Source organism: Polypterus senegalus, chromosome 4, assembly GCF_016835505.1.
Source record: "Polypterus senegalus isolate Bchr_013 chromosome 4, ASM1683550v1, whole genome shotgun sequence".
NCBI lineage: Eukaryota > Metazoa > Chordata > Cladistia > Polypteriformes > Polypteridae > Polypterus > Polypterus senegalus.
This window is the reverse complement of record NC_053157.1, coordinates 138,988,899-139,016,546: the sequence shown is the minus strand read 5'-3', so window position 1 is coordinate 139,016,546 and position 27,648 is coordinate 138,988,899. Positions and strand designations below refer to the sequence as shown.

Sequence of the window (27,648 nt, the reverse complement as noted above, 5' to 3'; positions counted from 1 at the left end):
TAGGATGCTTTGTAACTTCCCATGTTCTACTCAGGTGTAGGACAAGCTCTTATCCTAGTTAGACTTTAATGCAATGTCTAGGAGTAATTCTGAAACGCCCGGTTTTGTTTTCTCTGACCTAGTGGTTTCCAGTCCCGGGGCCCTCTGTGACTGTAGGTGCTTTTTCGGTCTGCTTTGCTTGTTGTTGTCATTATCAGATTAAAATTAAGGAAGCAGAAAAGGTGAATTAATAGAAAAATGACAAAAAAATTAAACACTACAGCTATTAGGTAGTTAATTTATGTTATTGTACCATGTTGCAGTGCTCAGAGTTCACTCACAATGTATGGAAATGGAGACACTTGTACATCACTGTAAAAAACTATATTGAAAACAAGTGAATGGGCTCATCAGAAAGATCAGTAAATTCCAAACCATATGCTTTCAATATTGGAATGAAAATGTAAAAATTACTGGAGGAAAAAAAGGAATGTTTTGCGGAGACACTTTTGGGGTCTAAGTAATAATATATACAGTATGTGGCTTTTTGTTGGCAAATTCCTATTTTACTAAATGTTTCATTATTTTTAATTAATTTATTTTAGAGTATGTGATATTTGTCAAAGAATGAAAATGAGCAAAGGCAACCAAAATAAATGTTTTGATATTGGCAAAAAAAAAAAAAACCTACAAAGTAGTATGCATTACATTTTGAACCTGCTTCCAAAACATAATAATGGCTGATTATATTAACCCCTCATCCAACTATGCTGCAGTTAAATTCTACAATCTTCACCCTCCAGCTGCTCTGAACCAGACAGAACAGAGCAGAATGTATACCTTTAAAGTGCAATATGGGAGTACAGCTGTGCACCTTGTGTGGTATTGAAAAAATCTCAAAGGCACGAAAAAATCCAGAATGTGCAAGCGTACATTTGTCATGTTGGTCTCTGGTATCTTTATCTTCTAGTGTATCAGCACCAGTTGGATGAATTATTAAAAATACTAAAAACATTTAGGATCAAAAATATTTTCTAATAGTGCTGACAGGTGAATTTATTTCTACTCTGTGTTAGGCCTCACACCATATTGTTCATAGTTTCTTATTTCTTGAATGTATCCTTCAAAGAACCAAAAAAAAAAAAAAGGAAAAATTACTAACACTCTTATTAACACAATAGTAGCAATGCAACATGGGTAAGCAGCAAAAGACTTTTGAAAATGAAAGATCACAAAGTTAGATTTTTTTCTTTCTCCCCACCCGTAACGTTAACCAACTGCAAAAACAAATAACAATACGACTGGCCTGTGTGGTCCTCTTTCAGATACATTTCTGGGACTTTCACCTGATACTACATTTACCATAAAATAAAAATGGTAATAAGACAAAGCTGTGCATTCGTCAAACCACCCCAGTCTCCTTCAATCCAAAGCCCTGTGGAAAAAAAGTCTTGTTTAGAAGTGAAGCTCATCTTTATAATAGTCCTGACTTGTACATCAACTTTCTGGGCACATCATATTGCTTCTTGCTTGCTCCATGTTGATGATATATTAATACAAATGTAAAAAAAAAATCCATTTCCATCCAGTTTACACAGAAAATGCAAAAAATGAACAGAGTACCTGCAGTAAGCACAACTAATACACTTCCAAGTGGCATAACTATTGCGAAAATAAGTCATCCAGGGCTAGGAGAATAATGATGAGTGTATCACCAATGGAGAATGAAGCAGCAGGCTGTCGCTAGCTAGATAAATGGGTCTGTTTCAGGTGATCAGATGAGGCATTTGCCGATGGCATTAGAGCAGAAAAATTACAGATTGCTTAATTTAAAATGTACTTTTTGGCCATGTGCTTAATGTACAGTATATTACAAGTACTTTAAATGTTAAAATCATACACTCTGACATAAAAGAACAATCATGCTGTGAAAGCCTACTGAGCATAACTTGTGAATAACCACTGGGTATAATTGCGGACTTAAGACAGTACCAACCACAGAATAGAAAGAGAATGTGTCCATACAAACAGCACATTCCTAATACAAGCAAAAAAAAAAAAAAAATGAAGGGATGCAGCAAATGGCTGTGTCATAAACAGAGGAGGAAAACCTTATTTATGGCTAATGCACGCTCTTTATGATATTTCTACAGTTTACAGTGCATCAGGTATTCTGACAATTGTCTCCGTGGCTGGAACTACTCCGTTTATGGACCCATCATGAAGCACAACAAAGTTAACACTATTTGTATTGGGAGGGAAAAAATATTTGCTAATTTAGCACAACCTCATAAGCACCCTGAGTGACCTAAAAAAGTGTGCTGGAACCTCTTACTCTGTATCACATGCCTGAAAATGGAACTTTTTTTTTTGGTAAGTCTATAACTGTTTGATAATAGCGGGAAACAGAGGGAGGGAAAGAACCAGCAGTGAATGATTTATTAACTCAGATGGTGTTGAAAATCAGCACTCTGGTCATAAACCATCAGAGCAGCTGACAAAATATCAGGCGGCATTATAATTTGTGGAATGTGGATGGAGGGCTGATGTTAAGGACATATGAAATATCCATCATTTTTCTAAATCTGCTCACATTGATTAATAAAATAAAAAGTTAAATATGCTTCTACAGAAAGGGCACCGATATCAAACTTGTGCATTACTAGTTAGGAAACGAAATAAAGTAGGCAAATAGCTGACAATTACTGGTAAACTGAATGCAGAATTTAATAAAAAAAAAAAAAGAAAGAAAGTTGAACCTTTTGAAGTACAAAACCTAACTCCAATATTTTTGTTTTTAGAAAATGTCAAGAACATCTTACATTTTTCATACCTTATAAAAGTACCATTTTCAGCTCTGTAAAAATTCAAGATATGACTTTTTTGATCAGGTTCAGTGACGCATGTCTGGCACGACTGCCACTACAGCTTCACTGTTCCTCCCCCATAAATCAGTGCTGCTTTCAGCCTAGACAATGTTTTTGGCACTAGAGAAAACAAATCCCGGACAGTCTTCTGTACATGTCCCTGCTCTGTATGGACAGGTTTCTAAAACTGTTGCTCAGAGTACTGTCAGCTTATTGGTGTACTCACGGTTAGGCCCTTTGTTTTTGGACAACACAAATCAAATTGTCTTGTGCTGGCTTTGTTTTTTAGGGCACACATTTTGAATTTCACCAAGTTTCATGTTGCATGTTTTTTTTTTTTTAAAAGGCATTTGCAATGGCACATAGTTGAAAAGGTTGCTTCATGTTTTCAAATCAGTAGTTTAGAAGCCTGACCTCCAAAATATCCAGACCTAGAACTACTGGGATTTTTCCATGCGTGAGCTTGTGAAGAACGTGATCTGTTCTTAAAATATGGGACTTTGACTCTCATCAACAAAGAAACACAGCATTAGTCATGTGTTGATGGTGGAAACTGAGGAAGGTTTTAAGGTTTAGTACTCACATCATAACTCAAAGTACTGTATGAAAATCATTTTAATTTTCTACATATTTCCTCAGATAAGGTAACATTTTGTTCCATATTTAAAGAGATACTACATTATAAATTGTATTAATGACTTGGCATTTTCTTAGCCTAAACTAGATCCCACAATATATGCAATGTAATAGTTAATAATGATGCTAATAAGCATTCAATTGGGCCTATATATATTTTAGGGACTTATGGCTGGGATGACCCACCTCTTATCAAATTTATAAAAAGAAATCAAAGCCCCGGTCACCTTTTTAAAGAAAAGCGCCAGAAAGCAGGATTCTTGTATTGTGTTCATAGTTGCAATCGAGGAAGCTCAAATTAGCAGCCACAGCAAATAGCAGTACAAAGACTATAAGACATGCATTGGTTTGCCATGAAGTTAGTGCGGATAGAAGGCATTGATGCCAAAATTACACACACATGCAGACTTCGTTATTTTTTTAATGCTCCCCAGTAAAAACAGAGGAAAGACTTACTCTGGATCATCAGAAACAGAAGCTCTGTGGCTATATCTAAAAAACAAAAAAAAACAAATACAAGATATATATACTGTATATATATATATATATATATATATATTTAGAACTATATTGGTATGTATTTATACACAAACACACACATACATAAGCTAAAGAACAAAAATATACTAACAGGCACTTTAACCCAATCATTATTACTGAATAAGAAAAACTTAGAGATGGAATTTTAACCCTTGGTAAAGAAATCCTTTTGTAAAATGAGTATCATTAAAAACAACAAAAGCACACATACTCTTTATTATTATTTTTTAACAAAACGTAGCACTACATGCAGCCTACATTACACACAATAACACAAGAAAAGGTTTTATGTTTTTTAACAAGGTTACAGCATACTTAGACATGAACAGTTCATGCAAATGCAAAAAGACACCAAGTTACAATGGCGTCCTAGGTAATCATTCTTTCAAGACGGAAGAGAAGCAAAAAAGTGGGCTCTTTGAAACAATTAGTTGATACAAACTGGGCTCTTGAAAAATCTGGAAAAAATCGCTTGGCTCCTACGGGCATGCACTGTAACTAAACTGCAGCCCACCTCTCAACAGTACTGTGTTTTATTAGCGGCAGCCTCTAAAAGGAGACTTGTTATTGCAAATACAGACAGTTTATTCTTTGAAGGCAAAGAGTTAGATTTTCTTTTCTTATCCTCCATGCAAAGACAGGTAACACTCATGCGAATCTGATAAAGAAAACTGTATGCATTCTCTGTTAAAACATTGTAGAGCTAGATGCCTTCTAAGTATCAGACATCTAGCAGCATTCATTTTAGGGGTCACTTTACCAAGTACCTTTTTGTTTTTTCATCTTTTCTTTAACTGGAAGGAATCAGTTAAGGGACAGGCTTTCCAAACTAGACACTTACCCTGTGTACCACATGTTTTCTAAATGTGCCAAATTAGTTATCCTGAATGTAACCAAGCCTTGCTCTCAAAAAGTTTGTGTTGACAAATTGCCCAACTGCGTATGTGTGTGGCTGTTTCTGTGTAATTCATGGTGATAACTTTGTAACCCACCATGAATGAGTCTCTTATTTTATTACTTCAATAAAAAGGACTGACTTCCTACAGCGCTTACCTGATAAGTGGGTTGGAACTCTGATGGGAATTCTGTGTGCATCTGGCAATAAGAGGGCACCTAACACTTTAATTCTGTATAAACTGTTATAGCATAACACCTTGAAATAATTATTGAGAAAAGTGTACAAGGAAAAGTGGCTTTGCGAATTAGCACTATAAACTGAAACACCCCGAAAATGTGGTACTGTTCCGCAGAAATACTAATTGAATTATTAAAATAGGAAGATGGGATGCCCAGCAAGCTCATAAAATACTTCAATGAAGGTAGATGGTGTAAAGGCAAAACATGAGCCAAGTGAAATTAAATTAAATTGTGTATTGAATTAGACAGAAATAGTAAAGAACGTATAAAACAGAATGGTGGTATAATAACGGCCGCTTATGTCACTATGTTGAGTAGTGTTCCCCCATTTTTTTTTTTTTGCAACAATTAAAATCAAGGTTTTGCTCCTATATTTGCATGTGGATAACAAAAAATGGGAATCAGGAGGCACAGATCTTATCATATGTCATCCTTACCCTGAGCTTAAGTTGTTTAATGGCATCGTATTTGACAGAAGTTCAGAACCAGCCAAATGCACTGTATCTTGTTTTCTTTCTTTGTTAGTGTGTAGTGCCTAAATGAACTGGGAAAGGGCAAAAAGCTCTCTGCTTGGTAGGCAGCTCAGAAGAAAATGTATACCTCCCGATAACTCCTGCACTCTACACTGAAACCCTACAACCACCTCAGGCTTTTTTGATGAAACATAAAGCATGTAAGGTAATACTGTACTGAAGTTCCACTCAGTGTTCTTGTGTTTGGAACGACAATTTACGAAATTATTTATGCACTGCTTGAATTTGGTGGCAGGGTGGTTTAGCAAATGGAATATGCTTATATAGTAAAGAGATGAAGGAGAAAAACCCAATGCTGAATCTCTTGTGCATCAGGAACTCTGGTTCAGGACCAAGAGTGCAGACAGCCAGTTTACTATGATGTTAATGAGGGCAGCTGTTAAATCATCAAAGACAAAAGGATGGAGTCCTATAATGATAAGTAAGAGTATATAATTAGTTTCAATAGTTAAAAAATAAAAAAAAACCAAAGAAATGCTGTCATTAACTTCACAACTGATATGCCGACTGACCTGCTAGTCCTGCATTCATCTTTCAATGTTGTTACAGAAACAACAGCAATGCAGCAAATATCCATAGATATTTATTTTTTACATTGAACCATATCTCCAACTATCAAGTGTCTTTGTGTGGTTTAAGTAAAAGTGTGCCCATGAACGGTCTAGATAATTAAGGACAAAACGTTAGGAATAAAACGCATGTTTATGACTTTACCATTGGCTCAGCCTGTTCCAAAACTAAAATCAACCAGCTGGAAATATGAAATATTTTAATGCAATAGACTACAAAAAGATATCCCTCCCAGATCTCTGCATTTGTTTAGACCTTCACTGCAAGAAAACTGTAACTGATTTAAATGTTTCAGTACCAATACCAAGGCACTCATGTTTCTTTTGGCTGACAAAGAACATGCATATTTCTTCCACAACTATTGTACCTAAAAAGGAGGGAATTAAGCTAGATGTTTTATGCAATCACCAGCTAAGACAGAAACCATGAAGGGTGTTGAAAGGGACAAAGCATAGGAGTGGGCGTAGAGTGCTAAAGAAAACGTACAGCTAACTACATGAAAGGTGTTCACAGTTTCCCACTTTATGTCATTGAAGAAAGGTGTCAGAAAAGATCAAATTCAACAGTATAAATACTTTGAAAAGGAATTAAAATACTAATGCAAAAAAAATCTTATACAATAAGAATCAATAAAAAGTCCTGATGGGAAACATTTGAAGCACCTCTATACAATGAGGAATTCTATGCTGTGTTCCCACTGTGAGCCTGTACTATTCCCAACTGCACATTGTTACACTGTTATTCTACCAAATGTCAGAATTTATAACCAGCTTCTGGGGCAGCACAGATAGTTAAGCAGCGGTTAGCATTGTGCATCGCAGCTTCAAGACCCCAGCTTAAACTATACAAAACCTAAAGTTTGGTATCGGTGTCAAAGTTATTTCTTCACATTCATGGTAAAAACTAGCCAGCCACATGAAACTGTGTTCTAAAGTGAAGTTTTTATTTTAAAAATTTAACAAATTCCTTATCAGTTCTTGCAGTTTACAATGGGACTTACAGTGGGTTATATAGGCCAATATGTGAATGAAAAAGCTGTAAAACTTAAAGAATACATCAATTTGTCCAGCCAAAAATGTTATCAAGGATTGATTACGTACTGTACATATTGAAATTCAGCATATCCATGTCAGTAATGAACGGAAAAAAAAGCACAAAACACTGTTGTGACATTTAGCCATCTTAAAAGGAGACTGGGTGCTTTGCTCTGTTGCTTGTCTTCTTCCACTGGACAGATCAGGGGCAGGGGCATGGATTTGCCTCAGAAAGTTATCACCAAGTGCTTCAGTTCAAACTGAATTTTGATACCTGATGTGAATCGCTGTCTGTGTTCTGTATGTAACTAGGCAATAACTGAAAAGGGCATACTTATGATTGCTTATATTTTTTCACTATATGGAAGCTTATTTCATTATATCACTGGCTGCTTCCACCATACGGGGACATGCCTTCCCACCTCACTCTGCTCATCCAGGATCAGAGGCAACCTGTATACTATTCTAAACCCAACTCTTCATCAGAGGCTATGCAACAGAAGCACAATCTCAGTCGCCATTTTTCTACCAAACACGTAGACATTACTATTAATCTGTCATGTGAGGTACAGCTAATAGAGCCTTGAAATAAAAGGATAGTTTATAGGATCAGCAAGTGCTGTGTCTGCAATCTGCTGTCCAGCCTACCGTGCTGCCACCACCATTGCTCTCAAAGTTAATTTTCTGTTGATTTCTACAAGTGCAGAGCTGTCATTACCGCATCAAAGCACTAGGGTCTGCATTAGCTTTGCATATTCTCCCCATGCATTTAAGAATTGATTGTTATTTACGATGAAACTTGTGTGCACTTTTCACTATGCTGCCACTAAGTGTGACTCTCACTCCACAGGCTATTTAAAACAACAACTGTGGATGCCCTGGAGAGAGGACAGGCTTATGAAACCTTCCGTTAGGAGGCCCTAATGGAAGGAGCAAGACATTCTTCCACACGGCAGGTGGCAATGTTCCTAAACCCGATTAGGACACCCACAGAGATGCTTGAGAAATGGAGACTGGAAATTCAACCCTGTAGGGGGTCTTTGGAGTTGCACATTGGGGGAAGACTGCACCACAACCCTGAAGTGCTCTGGATAACTGGGAGAAGAGACCAGAAGCAATTCGTGGGTCAGGCTTAATAGAAAGCCACTGCCTCATTTAGGTGAAGTCCGAGTCAGGAGGCAGTGGGTTACACTCTCAGAGAAGGAAGGAGGAGCATTGTGCCTGGTGTATTTTTGTTATTATTCCTGTGAAGAAGGTGTTGGGGCTCAATAAAAGCCTTTATTTGAGTTGGAAGTGTGTCTGGGGCATTATTGTGTCTGTGATTGGGGGCTCTCTGGCACCACCTTGTGGTTACACAACATAAAATGCAATGGGTGAAAAGTAAGCGGCGCTTAGGAAAAAAATATTCATATGATGTGAGTGTGCATCTGTCCGTTATTAAAAAACATAGCAAAACATTAACGCTGAAAAAATAGAATAGTAGAGGCAAAAGTAGGAAGATAAGCAGAATAAAGCTTGGCTCTGGGGGCTTGTTAGGATTGTCATAATACCACTCATGACAAACTGAGTAGACAAGCAAAAAGGAAATGCAAAATAATTTCAAGAATCCGTGATAAAAACAACTATTTCTAGCTTCCTTTTGTTATTAAAAAGGATGCTTTTGTTGTTGTCCACTTCAAAGTGGATGTATTTGGAGGCTACATGATTAAAAAAAAAATTGATTGTGAAGAAATAATTCTTTAGGGACTTTGAGTGATGGTTATGCATCCCTGCTAGCTACAGCAAGTGAGACAGCAAAAATGTTGCTTTAAAACTATAAAACGACACATGAATGTGAAAAATGTACTTTTTCATTAATAAAACTGAAGAATTACTAATACTCCTGAACTGGTTCATAATGCTTGTAGCTGCGACCCTGAGGAGCACTTGCAGTCAAGTGACAGGCCTAGTTTATAACAGTGCTTCTAGAGCCGCAAACTGCATGCAGTAGAAAATTAACTAAGTTATCACAATGAACCTGACTTTTTTAATGTTTATTTTTTAAATCTCTCTATTTGGAAAGGGAATTAAAGGGTGCATACTTTTTTTACAAAATAAATAAATAACCATGCTTTATTCTTTACTTAAAAAACACGCTACATTTTGGAGCCGCCTGCTATTTCTTATCCTGCATTCAGAATTTAGCTTTACACCATTATTACAATACAATGAAAGAACTTCACAAAATTCATTCAGATGCCCTTATGCAGTAGCATTTTATGAAGCATCTGTTGTGAATACAGTACTGTAAGCTTTATAATATTAGGACCTGGTTAAGCTTATCATTTATTGACTTTGATTCTGATACTTTTGCGTTTTCTGTTTTAAGCCTTGGTATAAATCTACATGGAAAAATCCTAAAATTTTCCTGTGAGATGCAGTCAGACATAACAGTGGAAACACGGCATAGTTTTCTAGTGGGCTGTGCCTTTCACCAGTTCTGATAATAGAGGGACTCTAACAAGCAACTGGGACAACTCCACAGCAATACATTTAACCAAAGTGTACTTCTAATGGTGCTTCCAAAAAGTCCAATCAGATTTAAATAGTTTACAAAAGAGATGCAAATCCTTGTTAAAAAGTGCAAAGTCTCACATTGGTGGGAGATCGTCATCTAACCAAGATGGCCTCCTCCTTGGTTTATCATCCTTGAGTGTTTGAACTGGTGGGGAAGCAGACACGGAGAAGGCCTGACTGACAACAAGTGATGTTCTTTTGGGGGAGGCAGGTGCCAGGCTGTTCACATCATGCTTCTCCATATCAGAAAGGGGTTCTTTTCCCTCCTTCTCTTTATTCTCATGAAGCGGGACCTTGGTTGGTGCACGAATCTCCTTGGGCCTGACGCCTACTGTTGGCATGGCAATCTGCCTGCATTGATCCACAGGTTCTGACAGACCAGAGCTGCTGCTGAAAGAATGATCCTGTTATACCATAAGCGCACTGAACAAGTAATGAAACACAAACAACAGGCCATTCATTGCAGGGCAACAGGCATCAAAGGACAGGCAAAATATGTTAATCCTTCTGAATGGTTACTGTATCTGATTTCAGTGAGGCACTCAATGAAAACACCTATTACAGAAAAGAAAAAAAAAACACATACAAACACAATGAGAAAGTCATCCTTTTAAGTTACAAAATGTAGCAGGTCATCAGTTGGGTGATCTTTCCTGTATAAACAAAATGAGAAAAAATACCAGACTGATAGTTTTTACTGCATGCTGACAAGTAAAGCTTAAGAAAAACTGCTGACATAGCTTTCCTTGCTCCACTAGTTTCATGCAACACCAAGCTTTTAAAACATCCAAATAACACTATTTCCAAAAAGAATATGGGAGAAAAAACAAAAAACAAATCGCCAACAAGGACACCAAAGAATGCAACAAAGTATTTGAAAAGCAACACTGGATGGAAAGCCCCAGGCCTCATCTAACCTGTTACTTTTCTCCAAGTCAACACCCTGATTTTTTTGGAGAGAGCCGGGAACTGGAAGAAACTGATTAAAGGTATAGCATGGCATTCTTTGAAAGGCCCCAGTCCTACGTGCCAGCATATCATCTTTCTCCAGGTCTGGGAGCCTTCCTTCTCTAGTCTCTTCATCGCTGTCTTCCTCAAATTCAGTAGACTGGATGTTCACCGGAGAGACAATTTGTACTTCATTGCCTGGAGAAGTTGTGGATTCCAGGCTCTCTGATCCACAGGAATTCCTAGTACTGTTAGTAGAAACAACACTATTTGTCATTGCCTGAGGAACTGACAGATCAAACCAGTCAATGGTGAGGTGACCCTGGCAGCCCCACTCTGACCACTCAAAGCTATTAGGCTGTGCTAGCTGCAACCATAAAAGAAAAAAATAAAAATCAAATGTTGACAGTATTTGATGCACATCCTAACTATCCTTTTAGTTTATTAGGTGTTTTAGAAAACCAAGCTTGGAGAGTTAAACCATAATTTGCTCCAATCTAAACGAATCACTTAAACCATGAAAAGAGATTATAGGTTAAGCATTACAGCATTATTTAAAAAAAAAAACAGAATTAACAGTGTATAAAAACTGACACACACAAAACAAGAAATGAAACATCTAGGTGAGGATACAAGGTGGAACTCAAATCCTGGACTTTCCAGTAAAAACCCATCTGACATACTAAGATGTGAGGAGCACCAGCTATTTATAGTTAGGTTTAGTTAACATTGAATTTGAAGTGAAAAGGCCTGGAGAACGTTTCACAGTGCATTTTGAGGGAATGTACTGAATATATCTGCAGAATAAACTTGACAATGCCTACAATGGATAGCTCAGTCCCTGAAAACAGATAAAGCACACACCATCTGGACTGGAATAATATATTGGGCAGCATTTTATTCTTCTTTAGACATTACACATATTGTAATAACTTGTATGTTAGCTATAAATTCCACAAGGTTTTTTTTTTTTTCCAGAATATGTCTAGCAGTGTCTATATATCTTTACTTTATGTTCCCCAGGACCACCAAGGAATACTATTTCATAATTAGGCTCATCTGGGAAAGCAATATGGGCCACTGGTTGAGAAGAACAGATTCTGTGAAATTTGGAGAACTCCATTGTTTTTTCTGACAAGTACAATGAAACATGTACAGTTGTAATCACCAGTGAATTATTCATGCCTTCAAAATGAACAGAGACACGGGGAAAACATGTGAACAGGATGAATTCAAGTAGAAAAATATTCATTATAGTCATCAGCAAACTGCCAAAAAATAAGTGGAGCACTGAAACAGTAGATGTGAACTTTCTCAATCTTATGCCTTTGCTTTGCTAGTGTACTTGAAAATTCCATCAAACAAAAGCCCCAGAAAACTGTGATAAAATAAAGAACATAAACCACCATTTCTACAAACCACTAAGATTAAGCAACTGGCTCAGAGATCCAGGAGAAGCTTTATACTACAAAGTTTAGGACAATGCGGATAGGGCACTTGTACCTACTTATTGCTTTGCTTTGTAACACATTAAATAGAAGTATGCCAGTTTAAATAAGGACTTAAAAAAAAGTTGCTGTTGTCGTCTGGTAAGCACTCCAGGCTAGTTCTCTATTAACAGCTACATAACAGCACTCGAAATAAGTCTATAATAGAGCCTTGGTGCATTTACAAATTTGGTGTATCCTAGCAACCGGGAAAGGGGATTAAGCAAATTACACCAGTATCACGTGGCAGCATTTATCTAATTTTCATATAAGCTTTTTTAACAAAACATCACAAAAAGTATTATATCTTGCATTCCATTAAAAAAGATTTGTGACCACGAAATGTCAATAAATCCAAACAATTAAAATGGCACTTTCAAACTCGGTTAGTTCTAAAAATAACCACTCATGGGTTAGTATCAAGCAGCTTGGAACAGGCAGAAAATAAGAGGCTAGCTCACATCACTCTAGGGCTATCTTCAGGTTGCTGGCTTTTCTTAGAGTGAGCATCCTGCCTTGATCTTAGTGATGCTGGCATAGGAAGAAACTTGTTGAAAACAGGATTCATGTTTTGTTTCTGGAAAGTTCCAGTTCTACGGGCCAACATGTCATCCTTTTCCAAATTAGGTAATCGTTCTTCCTCCTCCTCATCACTGTCTTCCTGCAGATGCCAGTCTGCTTCACAAGTAGCATGCTTATCCCTCATAACTAAAGGACTTCTGCAGAGACCATCTGGGTTCACAGGCACACTACTTTCTCTATTAATTTCACTGGATCAAGAGATGTGACAGTGCAAATAAACAAAGGGAAAGAAAAACAAGCATTCCAGGATTAAAAGGATGCACAAATAAAGCTTCTGTATATAGTATATGTCCTCAAATATTATAATTTTAATCATGCATTTTAAACATTCATTGTACTTTTATGACAGAGTATACAAATGTTCCTTAAAGCAATGCTGTAACTATGCTTTAGACTCTTTAAACATACAAAATATTGAGATAAATAATGATATTCAAGAATATTGACTATGAATATATGCATACACATATACAGTAATACACAGAACCATATATCAATACATAATTCTATAAATACATCTCCGTTTTGTTTTTGAGTTATCAAAGAGCATGATAAAGTTTGACAATTGATGTCTGAAAGACAAAGAAAAAGAAAGTTATAAACCTTCAGCCTGTCACATGACACCACACAGTGCTAAATTGGAAGCATGTGTTTTTTTTTTTTTTAAAAAAAAGAGACCCCACCAAAAATAAGGTTTTACAGACAAAAACCTTTAGTGGCTGCTAAAAACTCAGTTCAGTGACATCACTTGCAACTAAAGGGATTTCTAGGCTAGTGTCTGTGCAGAAATAAGTACATTTCTAACTCTGGAAATGATCGTGTGGCTTGGTGACAATGGTGGAGCATCTACAACCATTTCATGCTGAAGGTATAAGAGTGTGGAAGGAGAACTAGGGTTTAGGTTAAATGGAGAGATCAGGATTGTGTGGGATGGAGAAAGGGGGGGGGAGTGAGAAAGAATTAGGGAATGAATGAAACAACTGTTTTCATCTTGTATGGAGTCTGTTTCATTTCATGTTGTGCTGGCTTGTTTTGGAAATCATTTTTTAAACACCAAGTGTGATTTCATATTATATGTATTAATAGTTACAATTCTTTATTCATTTGTAATAAACTATGTTTGATGGTTGAGTTATAATCTGCTATTTAATGTGATGTCATAGTCTGTGAAATCCGCACTGACAAACCAAATTCAAATGAACTGAATACATACAAACACACATGCCAATTATATATATATATATATATTATATATATATATATATATATATATTATATATATATATATATATATATATATATATATATATATATATATATATATATATATATATATATATATATATATATATATATATATATATATATATATATATATATATATATATATATATATATATAGTAAATATACATAATCGTCTTTACTCAGATGTACTTCATTGATTATGCAATTAAGATAGTGACTCTGCTTATCATGTGCTGCAAAGAAATGCAGACTACTACTACATTTTGTGGATGAAGGCTTTGGCTAGTGATGCTCCAATCAATCAGCTGCCAATCCGATTTGGCCGATCTTCACTACAAAAGATATGATCAGTGATTGGTAAACTGGCCAATCGCAAAAGACAAACTATTCAGCATCTGATTTTCTAAGCTTTAAAGTAGTTTAGCTGCTGTGCTCCTTTATGTGAGGCATTACGGTAGGTGAGCCAGTGTGCATCTTTTTATTTTTTTGGTAGTGAACTTTCTGTAGTGTAAACAAAGCAAGTAAAGGCAGACTTCAGAGAGTGAGAGAAGACTGGAATATTAGACTTTATGTTAAAGTGGAATAATAAAATAAGAAAAAGGAACTCAAAGTTGTCCAGTGGAATTAAACGGTAAGATGATCTGCTTTAATGAATTCAGACCACTTTATTTTGTCCTTTAATTAAAACAAACAGCATTTGTCGGAGTTTGGACAGCAAGCTTGTGTTAAGTGCAGCAGCTTACGTTTTTAATTGGAGATAAAGAAGAATTTGAAATTACTGGACAGTAAACAATAAACCTGCTTGCTTAACAGCAAAATGTATCTTTTACTTGTAAACTTGTTCAGCATGTTAGCCTTGTATATTCTTGATAAACATTCTATGAATATTTAAGACATTTGCTGCTTTTTTTAAGATTGGTACTGTGCTTATTATTGGTTTGTGTGTGTCACACAGCAGAGGCTTTGCTAAGAAATAAATACAGCATAATTAAAATGTTAATCCATATTTATAATTACACCTCAAGAATTCAGGCATGTCTAGCGGATATACTGAAGAAAAAAAAACACCTGTATAAATATAGTAAATGTATATTTTAACAAAAAAGGCTGTAGTACAATTAATACTTTAAAAATTATTACAAATTATAAGTGGCTGCATATTTATATTTAAGCAGTGTTATTATTTGCCAATATCAATTAAGTGATTTGGTGAGAATATGAGAATTGGTGAAACTACTTTTTTACTTTCTCGTATAAATAGTTTAGAGAAAGCATAAAAATGTGACCTTGAGATTTTGATGAATTTTGACGTTTTACATCTTAATGAGTCCAAAAATACCATTTTTTAAATTTTCTGTCTGTGTGCCGGTGTGTAAACACAGTAACTCGAAAACGTTTTGACTAGCTCAATGAGATTTTGTACGTCTACTTTATATCAAAAATAAGGAATCCTATCAACTTTTGGACCACTTCTGGCAACTGTAAGTGGTACTTTACTTGAAATTTCGCAAATGTATTCTGTTAAACTATGGTTATAATTACAGATAGATGATTCAAATTTTGTATAGATATTTATAATGATAAAAAGCAAACAGATATGAAATTTGAGAAAAATTGGTTTAAAGAACCATTCAAATTTTTTGTATCATGGAAATATAAACGTGTACACGGTATTAAAATGCAACTATTTATTTTTATTTTAATCTAAACATCATCAGTGAAACAATAATGTGTAAACATTGGACATGCCATGCAAATATAAAGATGTAATGGGAACAAAAAGCTGCTACGTCTCTGTTGCGTTCCTGGTGATAAATTTAATTTTATGATTTTTTTTCCCACACTATAATTATCATAAATAAATATAGCTGAATGCAGTTTTACCTATAGCAATTTATTGAAACAAATATTATATAATACTAACACTTTCTATATTTTTAGGTGACTATAACTCTTTTTACCTTGCACGTAATCTAATGTATATGTAATAATGAAAAAATTCCACCACAGTTTTTTACCTCCCTAAGTGAGAAAATATAATTTTAATATAAACTGATTATAAATAGAGATAAATGATTGTGTATCGATATTATCAATAAGTTATGATGAGAAACAAAGATATGATATTTGAGAAAGATTGCAAAAGTTGAAGTGGTTCTGATGACTTTTTCTTTCATTTCTGTATATGAGAAAGTCGAGGGGAGCACACAGCCAATTTTTTATATTAAGGTTTGTTTCAGAAAGGTGCATTACAGTTGAAATTAACAATATGACAGCTTGCAATTGTAAGAAGCTTTTGATTTTCTTATGCCATATATATCATGGATAAATATTTGTGTACATATTATATCAGTTAAAGTGTGCATTGCAAGGAAATGTTATTTTACTATTTTTTATGATCAGTGAACAATAAGCATACAAAATTGTATTTTGTTAATAATATAAGAACAGTTAGGGGTCTATAGTTTAATTATAAAAATGCCAATGTTAACAAATTAATTCAGGGCATAAAGCTTCTCATTATCTAGTCATGCTGGAGCTTAGTGCAAAATGTATTTTAAAGGAATAATAAAAAATGTATACAAAGAGCAGAGCTGGCCAGTAACATGAAACCGGTGATCAGTATCATCCTTAAAAACCAGATTGGAGCATTCCTAGCTTTGTCACTACACAATATGAAAAAAATGGATCAACATTTTCAAAATGTAATGACCAAGAGCCACTGACACTAACATTCCACATTGCAGGGAATGTTAAACAAGTCCAAATGCTGATTTTCACAAACGGGGACCAATATTGAAAAAGCCTTTGCTACCTGTTGTACTCCAAAGGGTAATTCTGAGGCAAGATGTTTTTTTTACTAAACTAAATATCAAGTTTGTTATTCAGCAGGAGAAAAAAAGTATAACAGAATAATGCTGCAGGTGGGATGTGGCCATAAGTGGAGTTACTTGGGGATTGATGCTTAGACTGCTATTCTTTCAAATTCATATTAAATCACACTAATTCTACAATAATTTAATCAATTCTCGAAATTATTAAATGTCAACAAGACTGGTGGGATAACAAATACTGGGGAAGTAATAGAAATTAAAAAAGACCACAACATTCTTCAAACTGGGTAATGCAGTTTAATGTAGAGGAGTGCAAAGTACAACAAATAGTCATTCCTAACATCATTTACAAATACAATGTGGCTAACCATGATGTGCATCAAGCAACGTCTGTATAGGATTTAGAGGACTACTTTGACACAGTACTCTTATTCTCTGGGCACTACGCAGAAATAATAAAGAAGATGGGTAAAATGTTGGGTCATAAATCAAGTCTCTATAAAACAGTAGTGAAATCTCATTTAAAGTACTGTATAAAGCTTTCCTCACCATCCTTCAAAAAAGATAAAAATCATCTTAAAGTTGTACAGAGTCGAGCAACCAAGCATTTTTCTGGACTAACTGTCCCACTCTGACAGGGTAAGATAATTTAATTTACTTTTCTTTAAAAAAACAAACAAAAATAAAACACATAAAGGACTAATAAAAAGAAAACTTCAAAATTGTCTTATTTTTAATGATGATTGAAGGGATTTTTTAAGTTAACATTGAGTCATATACTTGTCAACAATAGTGGGAATTCTGAAACAAACAACCAAGTCATATAATATGTAGCTAACGTAAGATAGTGGGAAAACTTAAAGGAGCTTCACAAACTGAATGGTCTAGTTATTCATTTTTAACGAAGCAACAAATCAATGGCAAATCTATTAAGGTTCACCCTATGTGTCTTGGCAAAGATTAAAACATTTCATTTGGGATTTTAGTTTAACTACAGTTTTTGTAAGAGTATAAAACACTAGGAATAGAAGTGTAAATTGACTTTATTAAAAATTTACTTAACTGAACTTTATTCTGAAGGAATACACATGATTGTATAGTGCTGCCCTAAACAGTATTTAAAGGCAATAGTGGTAAAAATAATGTGTCGTGTAGGCTGCCTTGCTGATAAGCTTTGACCAATGCCTGTGAATCGATTATGTGTGTACATAAGTAAATCAAACTTTACTCAATAAGTGAATATAATCATTACATTTTTTTTCCAGTAAGCAAACAAATGTTTATCTCCTGCAATTTGTAATGCTGCTTCTCACTTATTACTTTCAAATGCATTTAATCCAGCTTAGGGTCAGCGGGGCTGGGACTCAAACTGGATGTTTGTATGCAAGGTTGGAATCAATAATGAGCAATGATTTGGCAACAGCTAAACTAGAGAAAAATCTAGAATGGCATTAATAAAACAGGCAGACTCTGTCCTAACAACAAATAGGTGTGGGATTTGAGCCCAGGACACTAGAACTGTGAAGAAGCAGCATTAACAACTGCACAATCGCAGTACTTCATACTATTCACAATCTATTTAAAACCTTTTTAAATAAATATTTATATAATCACCAAAAGCACATTTTTAGGTTTATAAAGTTTGCACCTATCCACCTTAATAAAAGATTAAGTGTCTGTTTGTCTTTATATCTGTGTGTTCATCCAATTGCTATGTGTCTGTCAATCCAACAGACAGTGCACTACAAACATTTGTAGTAATGCATTTTATTACTACAGAGGTTTGTGATGGCTAGGGATCTGCACTGGCAATCGGAAGGTTGCCAGTTCGAATCCCGTAAAATGCCAAAAGGGACTCTGCTCTGTTGGGCCCTTGAGCAAGGACCTTAACCTGCAATTGCTCCGTCCTGGGTATGACATTAATCTGCATCCATCCCTGCATGAAGGCCCTCCAACCTGTAGGGAAACCCCTCACATTGTTCCACTCCATCTGAACTAGTGTGGTGTTAAGGTATCACCCATTGCATGGCTGCACTCAGGTCCTAATCTGGGATCCTGAGTTGGTTTGTTGTGTGGTGGGTGCGGCAATGCACTGTGTCAATGCGTGCTCCTAACCCTCATTTGTGATGCATCATCCACTGTAAAGACAAACGCAATACATTTTATTATGACATGCGTCATATAATACATTCCATTCTGAAATCTACATGGATTATTTAGTTTTCAACCAGTCTTAGATGGGTAGCACTGCTAGTCCTATACATTCTGCTTATCTTTAGTTATATCAAATAAACAAAATCTATTCTTAAGTCCGAAAAAGTGTTACACTGTATAAAGTTTTGGTTTTTATAACAAAAATGGAGAAAGAGAGCTCCTGAAATGTACTATGTTAAAAGACAGCATGGGCCTTTGTAACTTAGAATTATAGAATTAATATAAGTTTACAGCCTAACATTTAAGTGCTCTATATGGCAGTGCTTATTGTGTGAGACACTATTCTCTTCTATTAAATTATTGAACAATGCTAACTTTGCTATACTAAACATGTATATTAATATGCACTTTCTGGTTAGGCAAGTAATTGTAGCAAAATGTCATTGCATACCTGGATATCTGCCTAAGGTGTTTCAAATCAGAATCACGAGTCTTGCTTGAAGCATCACTACTTGAAACATGAACTATGTTAGTTACATGTTCAGTTGCTTCACCTTCTGATGTAGTTTTTGGAATGCTAACCTTCTCCCAGCTTTTCTGATCTATTTCTGTCACTGGACCAAAATGTACAAACCGCTGCCGACTGCCTGTAGCCTTTTTGGTTGCTCTATTAGTCTTTTGGCTGGCTAAGTCATCCAGCGCAGCAGCCTTTGCCTGTACAGCAGGCCCGTCCTTGTCCAAGGTCTGACAAAAAAGATTTGAGGTTTCTTCACTGGGCCGGGAAAGTCAGAGAATGAGAAAAGCAAAAGGAAACAGGTCAGGAAGAGCAAATGATGAAGAGATGCAGAAACCACATAAAAAGCAGCTGTCTGAAATGAGATTTGGCAAACAGCTCTTTCCGTTAGTGATGCCATAAAACAAATTCCTAATTACTAACACAAAGTAATTGCTACGTATAGTTGCTGAAGCAGGAAGGAAAGAAAGAAATGCTTGAAGGAGCAAATTATCTTAAGAGTTTTAAACAGTGTTTTCATGTTACTTGACAGGATGATCCTTGAGATGAGTTAACTGCCAGATTTTGATTACAGTTGATAGGCAAAAAGTTAATTAAGCGTAAACTGTTTTGGCAAAATGAAAATATTCATTCATCTTAAATGCAATTTATATTAAATATAAAAAGTGCTTTTGTCAGATTCGGTTGAATATTTTTATATATATTACCAAAGCATACAAAAAAATGCAGTAAATGAAACCATAAGCACGGACCTTTTTAAATAATTCTTCTGGAATGTCACAAGACCATTTAATCTAAAACACATTCAAGATGTAATGATTTACCAATTAGTGTTATTCCTGTTAATTTGATATAGAAAAATGAAAGACTTGTTTCCAAATTTAAACTTTACAAGGTTACAACTCTGAGACCAAAAACAGCAAATTACACACAGGTAAAACCATGTGGAAGAATACACGCAAAGTCCAGGATTTAGTCGACCATAAAATTTGACCAACCATTAAAAAAAATCCTTATATAAAGGAAGAAAAAATAATCTAAACAGCAAAATAGTATGTCGAAAAGTGTAATAAATAAAAGCAAGTCTCTATAAAACTTATGAATAGCTTTAAAAAAAAAAAAAAAAAAAAAAAAAAAAAAGAACACAACGGTTTTAGTACTGAGCATTTGCATTCAACTGAATGAAGGTCCTCAGTCGCAATGGGCAACATTATGAAACAATCTGTCTGCCCCAGAAATAAAGTGCAGATATTTTGTGTCCCTCTCTTATCCAAAACATGCAACTTCACTCTAAAGTTGTGACTTTGGCTAGAAAGGAGAACAACCTGGTCTCAGACGATAACTTGAGTCTGTGCCACTTCTCCAGGTCTGATTGTGTAAAAGATGTCTTCAAAAAGGGCTGTGGTTCCCTGGTGACAAATGAATGACTCTGAGCTCTCCGCTTGGCCAGGTCATCCTTTTGTACATTAGGAAGAGTCACCTTCTCTCCATCCTCCTCGTCTTCTTCCTTTGAGTCCTCCTGCATTGATTTGTAAAACTGATTGATCCTTCTGGTAAGGATTTGAGGTGGATTACCGAGCTCAGTCTGGCCCTCACTGAGCAGAAGCACACAGTCCAAATCATGAAGTAATGGAAATGAGAAAGAATGTGTTACTTTTAAAGTGTCTATTAAAGGAAAAGGTAGAAATCACACAGCTCAATGCTATAAGGCAGGAGTCCTCAATCACAGCCCTGGTGGAGCTGCAGTGGCTGCAGGCTTTTGCTCCAAACCAGTTACTTAATATGAAGCACTTATTGCTCAAGTAATACTTCTGCCTTACTTCAGTTGTCTCGCTTGTTAAGATTTTGAGCCTTTATTGCGTATTTTGTTTTTAAACAGCTGCATTCTTGGTTTTTAATTGCTTCTAATTAGCAATAACCTGCAAATGACAAAAGAGACCAGCAGATCTCCATTTAGCTTGTTACCATTTACTCCTGTGTGTATTTATCATGCACTATTGGGTTAAATTAAATACTTGAAAGGAAAGTGAAGGACTGAGAATTTCTCGTCTATTTCAGCCTTCAAATCATTTGGTTGATATCCTTAGAAAGGGGAAGAAAATCTAGGATATGAGAATGACTTGACATGGCAGAGTTAAAGCAATAACAAGCCATGAAATTAAATTATTGGCAAGAATTGCTTTCTAATTAAGCAGCCACTGCGGCCCTCCAGGACTGTGATTGAGGACCCCTGCTATAAGGCAAAGAGGAATTGCAAACATTTTCATTTTCACTATAGGTGTTTGTAATTCTAATGAAGTGAAGATCAGATACGTTAGGCTGTGTGGTATGTTGACTAAGTCACTTTAATTTTTTGCCTGTGACACACTCTGTGACCCTGATCAAGACGCTTAAACTGCTTGAGCTCCCTCACCATCGTCATCAGTTTGACAGACATTTGTCAGGTATACCAGGTTAGTCAGTTGCCTCAAAAATCTCATTCTTTCACCTTATGAATTCCTGGGCATCCTTTAGGGTGACACCCATACTATTCATGTCAACTCCAACTATGTTATTTTTTTTAGCCACATCCTTTCTCCATACCTTGGTGCATCTCTTCACTCAAACCTCCTCTGCCTTTCCCCCTATATGACAAAAGCCACCTTAATCTATTTCACTTCAGCACAACACCTATCACCTCCACCACCAAGTCTTCCTCTTAACTCTACATTCTTTCTCCCCTCACTTTATGACATTCCACAAATCCATGTGATTGATCTTATTTGTTCTTCCAGTTTTGCTTCATGATCCACTTTTGTCAGCTACTTGCTGCAGAAAGAGCATACAACTCATCCCACAACTTTCATTAATCTTTCCCTTCAATGCTAGAAAGAGACTCCTTCAATAACACAGTAGCTCTCCCACTATCATGTGCGGCTTGTAGACTAAACCCTTCACACTATTCCATTTTATGCAACTACTTCCAATAGGCTGTGCATTAAATTGAGTGTTCCCTGCAACCTGTGTTGCACATGCCACACATCCACCTCTTCCACATTTCCTGTCCCCTCACTGCCAACCATCATCTTGGTCTTTTCTGCTTTCACATTGAAAATTATTTCTATTTAAAAATTCAGAATTCTCTTAACATCTTGGTGCAGAATAATAAGCTCTTATGGAACATTTTATAAGACTTTTTAAAACTATCACTATTTGAGAACTGGTAATTTGGGAGAATGGAGCAATTTATATTTTAGATTCTGCTTTTCATTCATATATTCAGCACTCTTTTCTAGAGTAATTCAATTTTTTTGAATACATGTATTCAGCTTTTCAGATGGGGAATCCTCAGAAAGCAATCAAATAAAATAAAAAAAAAAATTATTAACATCTAAATAAAATGCCAACATTCTGTTTGATATTGGCTCTTGATCTTTACACCCACCTCCCCCTGGTTTATTATAATAAACCAGAAAACCTATATGGAAAAATTCTGAGTTTATTGGCAATTGTCATAAAATATTATTTACATACAGTGTAACAAAAAAAGAATTCTCACAACACTGTTGTCTCTTGATGCTTTGTGGCTAGATATATAAAACTACAATCTATGCTTAAATTCTGTTTCTCTCTCTCCCTGTTGGGTTTGATAAATACAATGTTGGTTAGGTGGATTGGCGTTTCCTAAATTGGCCCTACTGTGTGGTTGGGGTTGATGTGTTTGTGTGTGTGACTGTCCTGTAATGGCCTTGTGCCCTATGCTAGCTGGGTTAGGCTCCAGCAGACCCCTGTAACCCTGTTCAGGACTAAACGGATTAGAAAATGACTGAGGGTTTTTTTTTTGTTTTGTTTTTCCTAGGTGGTATGGTGATGCAATGGTAAAACTGCTAACTTACAACAAGTCGACCAGGGTTCAAGACTTTGTGTGTACATGTCAGCTTCCTCTGCGTGGTCCGGTTTCTTCAGAAAGTCTAAACACATGCAGATTAGGTGAACAGGCAGTGCTAAACTGGCACCTGATGTCTGAGTGTTAACCCTGTGATGGATACGAGTATTTTGAGGTAAAAGTGAAACAATCAAATTGCCTGTGATACCGAAGTTAATTTTTTCTTAAATATATAGTTCTTTATAATACATAAATTCAAATTACTTCAGTATACACATTATTTGCAAAATATTCAGGTATAAAATAATGGGAAATAGGCAGCATGCCACCTCATGAATTCCGGGTACAAATACTACCCAATCCATGTGATTCTTGCATCTTTACCAATTTTTCACTGGGTACTCGGTTTTTCCTTCCACACACCCAAAGTGAAGGATGGTTTAAATGGCTACTCTAAATTGGCCCTGTTCAAGTTATCCATGACTGTTTCTTAAATTAACACCCCTGAATTTGATTAACTGGGATGTACAATGTTTTATGTATAAAAATAAGAGTTAAATAATTTTGCCAAATACATATTTCACTCCCTTGTTACGCTATGATGAATATGGAATGGAATTAGAATTTTAATTGATATTAATCAGCTACTGTAATCTTTTGGGTTTTTTTTGTCTCACATACTTTGATAGTTACTGTTTTTTATATCAAAACTGTACAGCTTTTCCTTCAGAAATAAAAAATGTTTAACAGAAAAAATGGAATGAGTTTAGTATAAATACATTTTGGAAAAGAATGAATTTAAATCAAACTGTCAAAAATAGCTTACTTAATTCTAAATGTAATATGGTACCCTTTTCATGACTGTTAATAACAAGTAAGGTTGATATACTTAAAGAATCTTTATTCTTAAGATCAGGGATTTTCACATTCTGTGCATACTGTATATGTAAGCTGGATGTAATGATTAACCTCTACCCTACTACTAACAACAGGTTAAATCCCGTTATAACAAACACAGAAGTAAAAAAATTTTCCAAATAATAAAGCTTTTTGTGGACATGGACAAACATTCATAGAACATCATGTTAAACGAATCTCATTTTAACTAAATATAAATCTCAGTATAACAAATGTTTTTTTCAAACCAAAAATGGCCAACGAAGATAATAATGCAATGCAAAAAATACTTAATGCCGCTCCTACACTTTCCGCACCGAGTCTAAGAAACCCTGCAAAGGTTGTCTCAAAGAAACAACAGTGTCCTGCAAAATTTTTAGTTTTGGGCAGGCTCAGTGAACATGTAGGTGCACACATAGCCAAATTTTCAGTCAGTGCTCCACTGAGTGTCCGCATGGTTAGTTGTGTTTTATGCGGATACCTTACTGTTAAGAGTTTTCTAGTGCTTCTCATTTTTTTTACCCACCTCAAAGAAAACTAAGTGAGAAACGGCATCAGTTTACACTAAAAGAAAAATCAACAATTCTGGAAAAAGATGATTCCAGGAGGAAGAAAAATGATGTTGCAGAAACATTTTGAAATTGTGACTTCATCTAACAATTCGTTTTCATTCTGTATTTTAATACCTGTATTTCTATTAAAAAAACTTACATCTAATATCTCGTTTTCATCATACACTATTGTCAAACTTGGGTCACAGAGTAGCACGAGGGAGACTGAAAGAGGAGTCCAGGTTTTCAAAGAAAATGCAGGTACTTTATTACTGTACAGAGGAGGCAGGAACAGTCTCAAGACTTCATTCAGAATAGGAGTTGCTAGGAGACATGGCATGGACGATTGTCCTGCTTTAGCTCCCAACTTTAGATTAGAAGAACATCAGCGGCTTGGAATCACCACTGTGATAGACGTGGTCTGGAGAAGAGAGATCAAGAAAGTGTGAGAAAGAGCAAGTCAGAGCCTGTTGTTAAATGTTTAAAATTGGGCAACAAGCACAGTACACAGGAATCCTAATCCTGCAGAGGACAACCAATTGCTTGGCTCTTGGTTTGCTATGTACCAGAAGTAGCAGAGCTTGTCCTTGCGCTGCTTCCGTTAGACATGGCAAATCACCTGCGACTCCAGTTACAATGCTATATGCATTTTCCCTATATTCGCTGTAACAAAATTTCCAATATAACAAAATATTTTATGGTCCCCTGAGTTTTGTTATAACGGGATTACACCTGTATTAAAAATGGCAAAGCTCTACAATGGTCTTAACCAAGACAAGCAGATATGAGTATGGGTAGACAACTTCTCTGTGGTTCAGTGTACACTTTTTAAGATAAAAAATGAGATGTAACCTGCTCTCTGGGAACAGCATGAGTCTCTGCTGTTTCTGCAAGTCTGAGAGGGTAATAGAGGGCTTTACAAATGATCGAGGTTCTGCAGACTGAACTGGGCCACTCTGGACTCTCATTCTGGCCAAGTCGTCTTTCTTCAAGTTTAGAAGGACACGCTGGCTTCCCTTTTCCACATTATTCTCTTCATCATTGAGGGTGGATGGGATAATTTGTGAGTCTCTCTTCATAAGCACCTCATTTGTTTCAATAAGAAGGGCCTTACTGTTACTGGATGGATGGGCAAACAAGATTAGTTAAAGGAAAAAGAAGGTTAAACTTCAATAAGAAAGCAGCATAGAGCATTAGGCATTAAAAGGCAAAGTTCGTTTAGAAGCATGCTAAAAGAAGACATGGAAATGGGGACAAGAGAGTCAGAAATATGTGACCATTTAAAATCATGATTACTGTTATAGCAGCAACAGATAAAACAGGATGTTTATGCAAATATGTTTGAAATCATTGCTTTTCTTCAATAAGATTAGGAATGTTATAAATTTCAGTGAAAATTCTTCTGGTCTTCACATTCTTATTTAACCTACAGACACACATCTCTTCTTTTGTCTTCACAACATAATTAGTCATTCTGCATTACTACCTTGTATACTGTATATTTGTCTTTTCTTACTTATACTTTTTGGTTGGTGTATGGGGGATGCTTTTACCGTTTCATCTGACAGACTTCATCTAACAGACTAAACCCTGCAAGTCTTTAAAAGCTGGATGCAAGTATAGTGTATTCTGGAGAGCCGAAAGGCAAAAAACAATTATATTTGCTAAGCTGGAGAGTGCAGCTTTTGAGTCTAATGATTATTGACCTTAATCTTAGTGATAATGAATAAGTGACATTTTCCATGTTTTGATAAACAGTCCACTCTGTTAGTGGAAAGAAAACCATCAGGTGTGCATAACTAATTTGGGCAAAAAAGGGGAGAGTAGCTATGTTTAATGCTCTTAATTTAGTTTTCGTTCAGTTCGTGATTTGAGAAAAAAAAAAAAAAATGGAGCTTGGAGTTGCTTTTTTTACTTTTGTTAAGAGTTCAGCTCATTTGAAGAAAATCAACACCTTCTACCTGCTGCTTATCTGATGGACACATGGAAAAGGAGCTCTCTTTCTAGCAAGAAATCGCTTGTCATTTTTTGATTAAGGACTTATGATCTGTAACTAAGGAACTAGACAATTTGGGAAATTACATCTGTGACTAAATTAAGACTGCACAATCCCTCCCAGGTAGTATAATTCTTTGTACTGCTAAAATGTGTTCCTGTTGGTTCTGATGCAAATAAATATGAACTTAAGTGAAAGCTTAAAACCAGTCTCTGTCCTATTATTTATTTTAAAATTGTCAAGAGCTATGACTGATTATTCCTGGGCTATCTGTGGTCCCTTAAGTGTACGAAAGAATCATTCTAAAGTCCTCTATTAGTGGTAAATTGGGTTGAAATAAAAGAGTGAAACTAAAAGACAGTCCCAGCCAGTGAGCAACCAGCTGAGGTACCTAGGGCTGAATATACAGGGTACAATATAGACATCATGACAGGTTAATGGTAACAGCTGTATAGCTGGTTTTGACATTTCTTCCTCTCCACCATTAAAAACCTAAAAGGTTAGTTATTTATTGCATTAGGTGCATATCACAGGTTATCTAAAAACATGATAAAACACAATATACTAAGTGTACAACTTCCTGGCTTCCCACTGGCATTTAAAATATGCTATTATTGGTAGTGCAGGCATTTTCCCCACTTTTGCATGTTAAAAATTGGATCATCTCACTTTTTTTTTTTTTTGCTTAAAATTATTTTGCTACCTTAATGTGCCTCTTTTGG

The 27,648-nt window shown here is 35.7% G+C and overlaps 1 protein-coding gene across 11 annotated transcripts in view; it reads right to left on the bottom strand.

Moving 5' to 3' along the window:
* The window catches only part of LOC120527673 (LIM and calponin homology domains-containing protein 1-like), a 332,902-nt gene that overhangs the window by 79,482 nt on the left and 225,772 nt on the right, over positions 1-27,648 (bottom strand). For 5 of the 11 annotated variants that reach the window (XM_039751356.1, XM_039751353.1, XM_039751350.1 and 2 more), the window contains exons 11-17: positions 25,783-26,049; positions 20,943-21,212; positions 19,555-19,875; positions 12,749-13,057; positions 10,770-11,048; positions 9,931-10,242; positions 3,939-3,974 (exon numbers count right to left, since the gene is read on the bottom strand). In XM_039751356.1, the coding sequence (XP_039607290.1) occupies positions 3,939-3,974; positions 9,931-10,242; positions 10,770-11,048; positions 12,749-13,057; positions 19,555-19,875; positions 20,943-21,212; positions 25,783-26,049 (1,794 nt within the window). The remainder of the gene's footprint in view (positions 1-3,938; positions 3,975-9,930; positions 10,243-10,769; positions 11,049-12,748; positions 13,058-19,554; positions 19,876-20,942; positions 21,213-25,782; positions 26,050-27,648) is intronic. The other 6 variants (XM_039751359.1, XM_039751361.1, XM_039751351.1 and 3 more) reach the window with 5 other exon arrangements.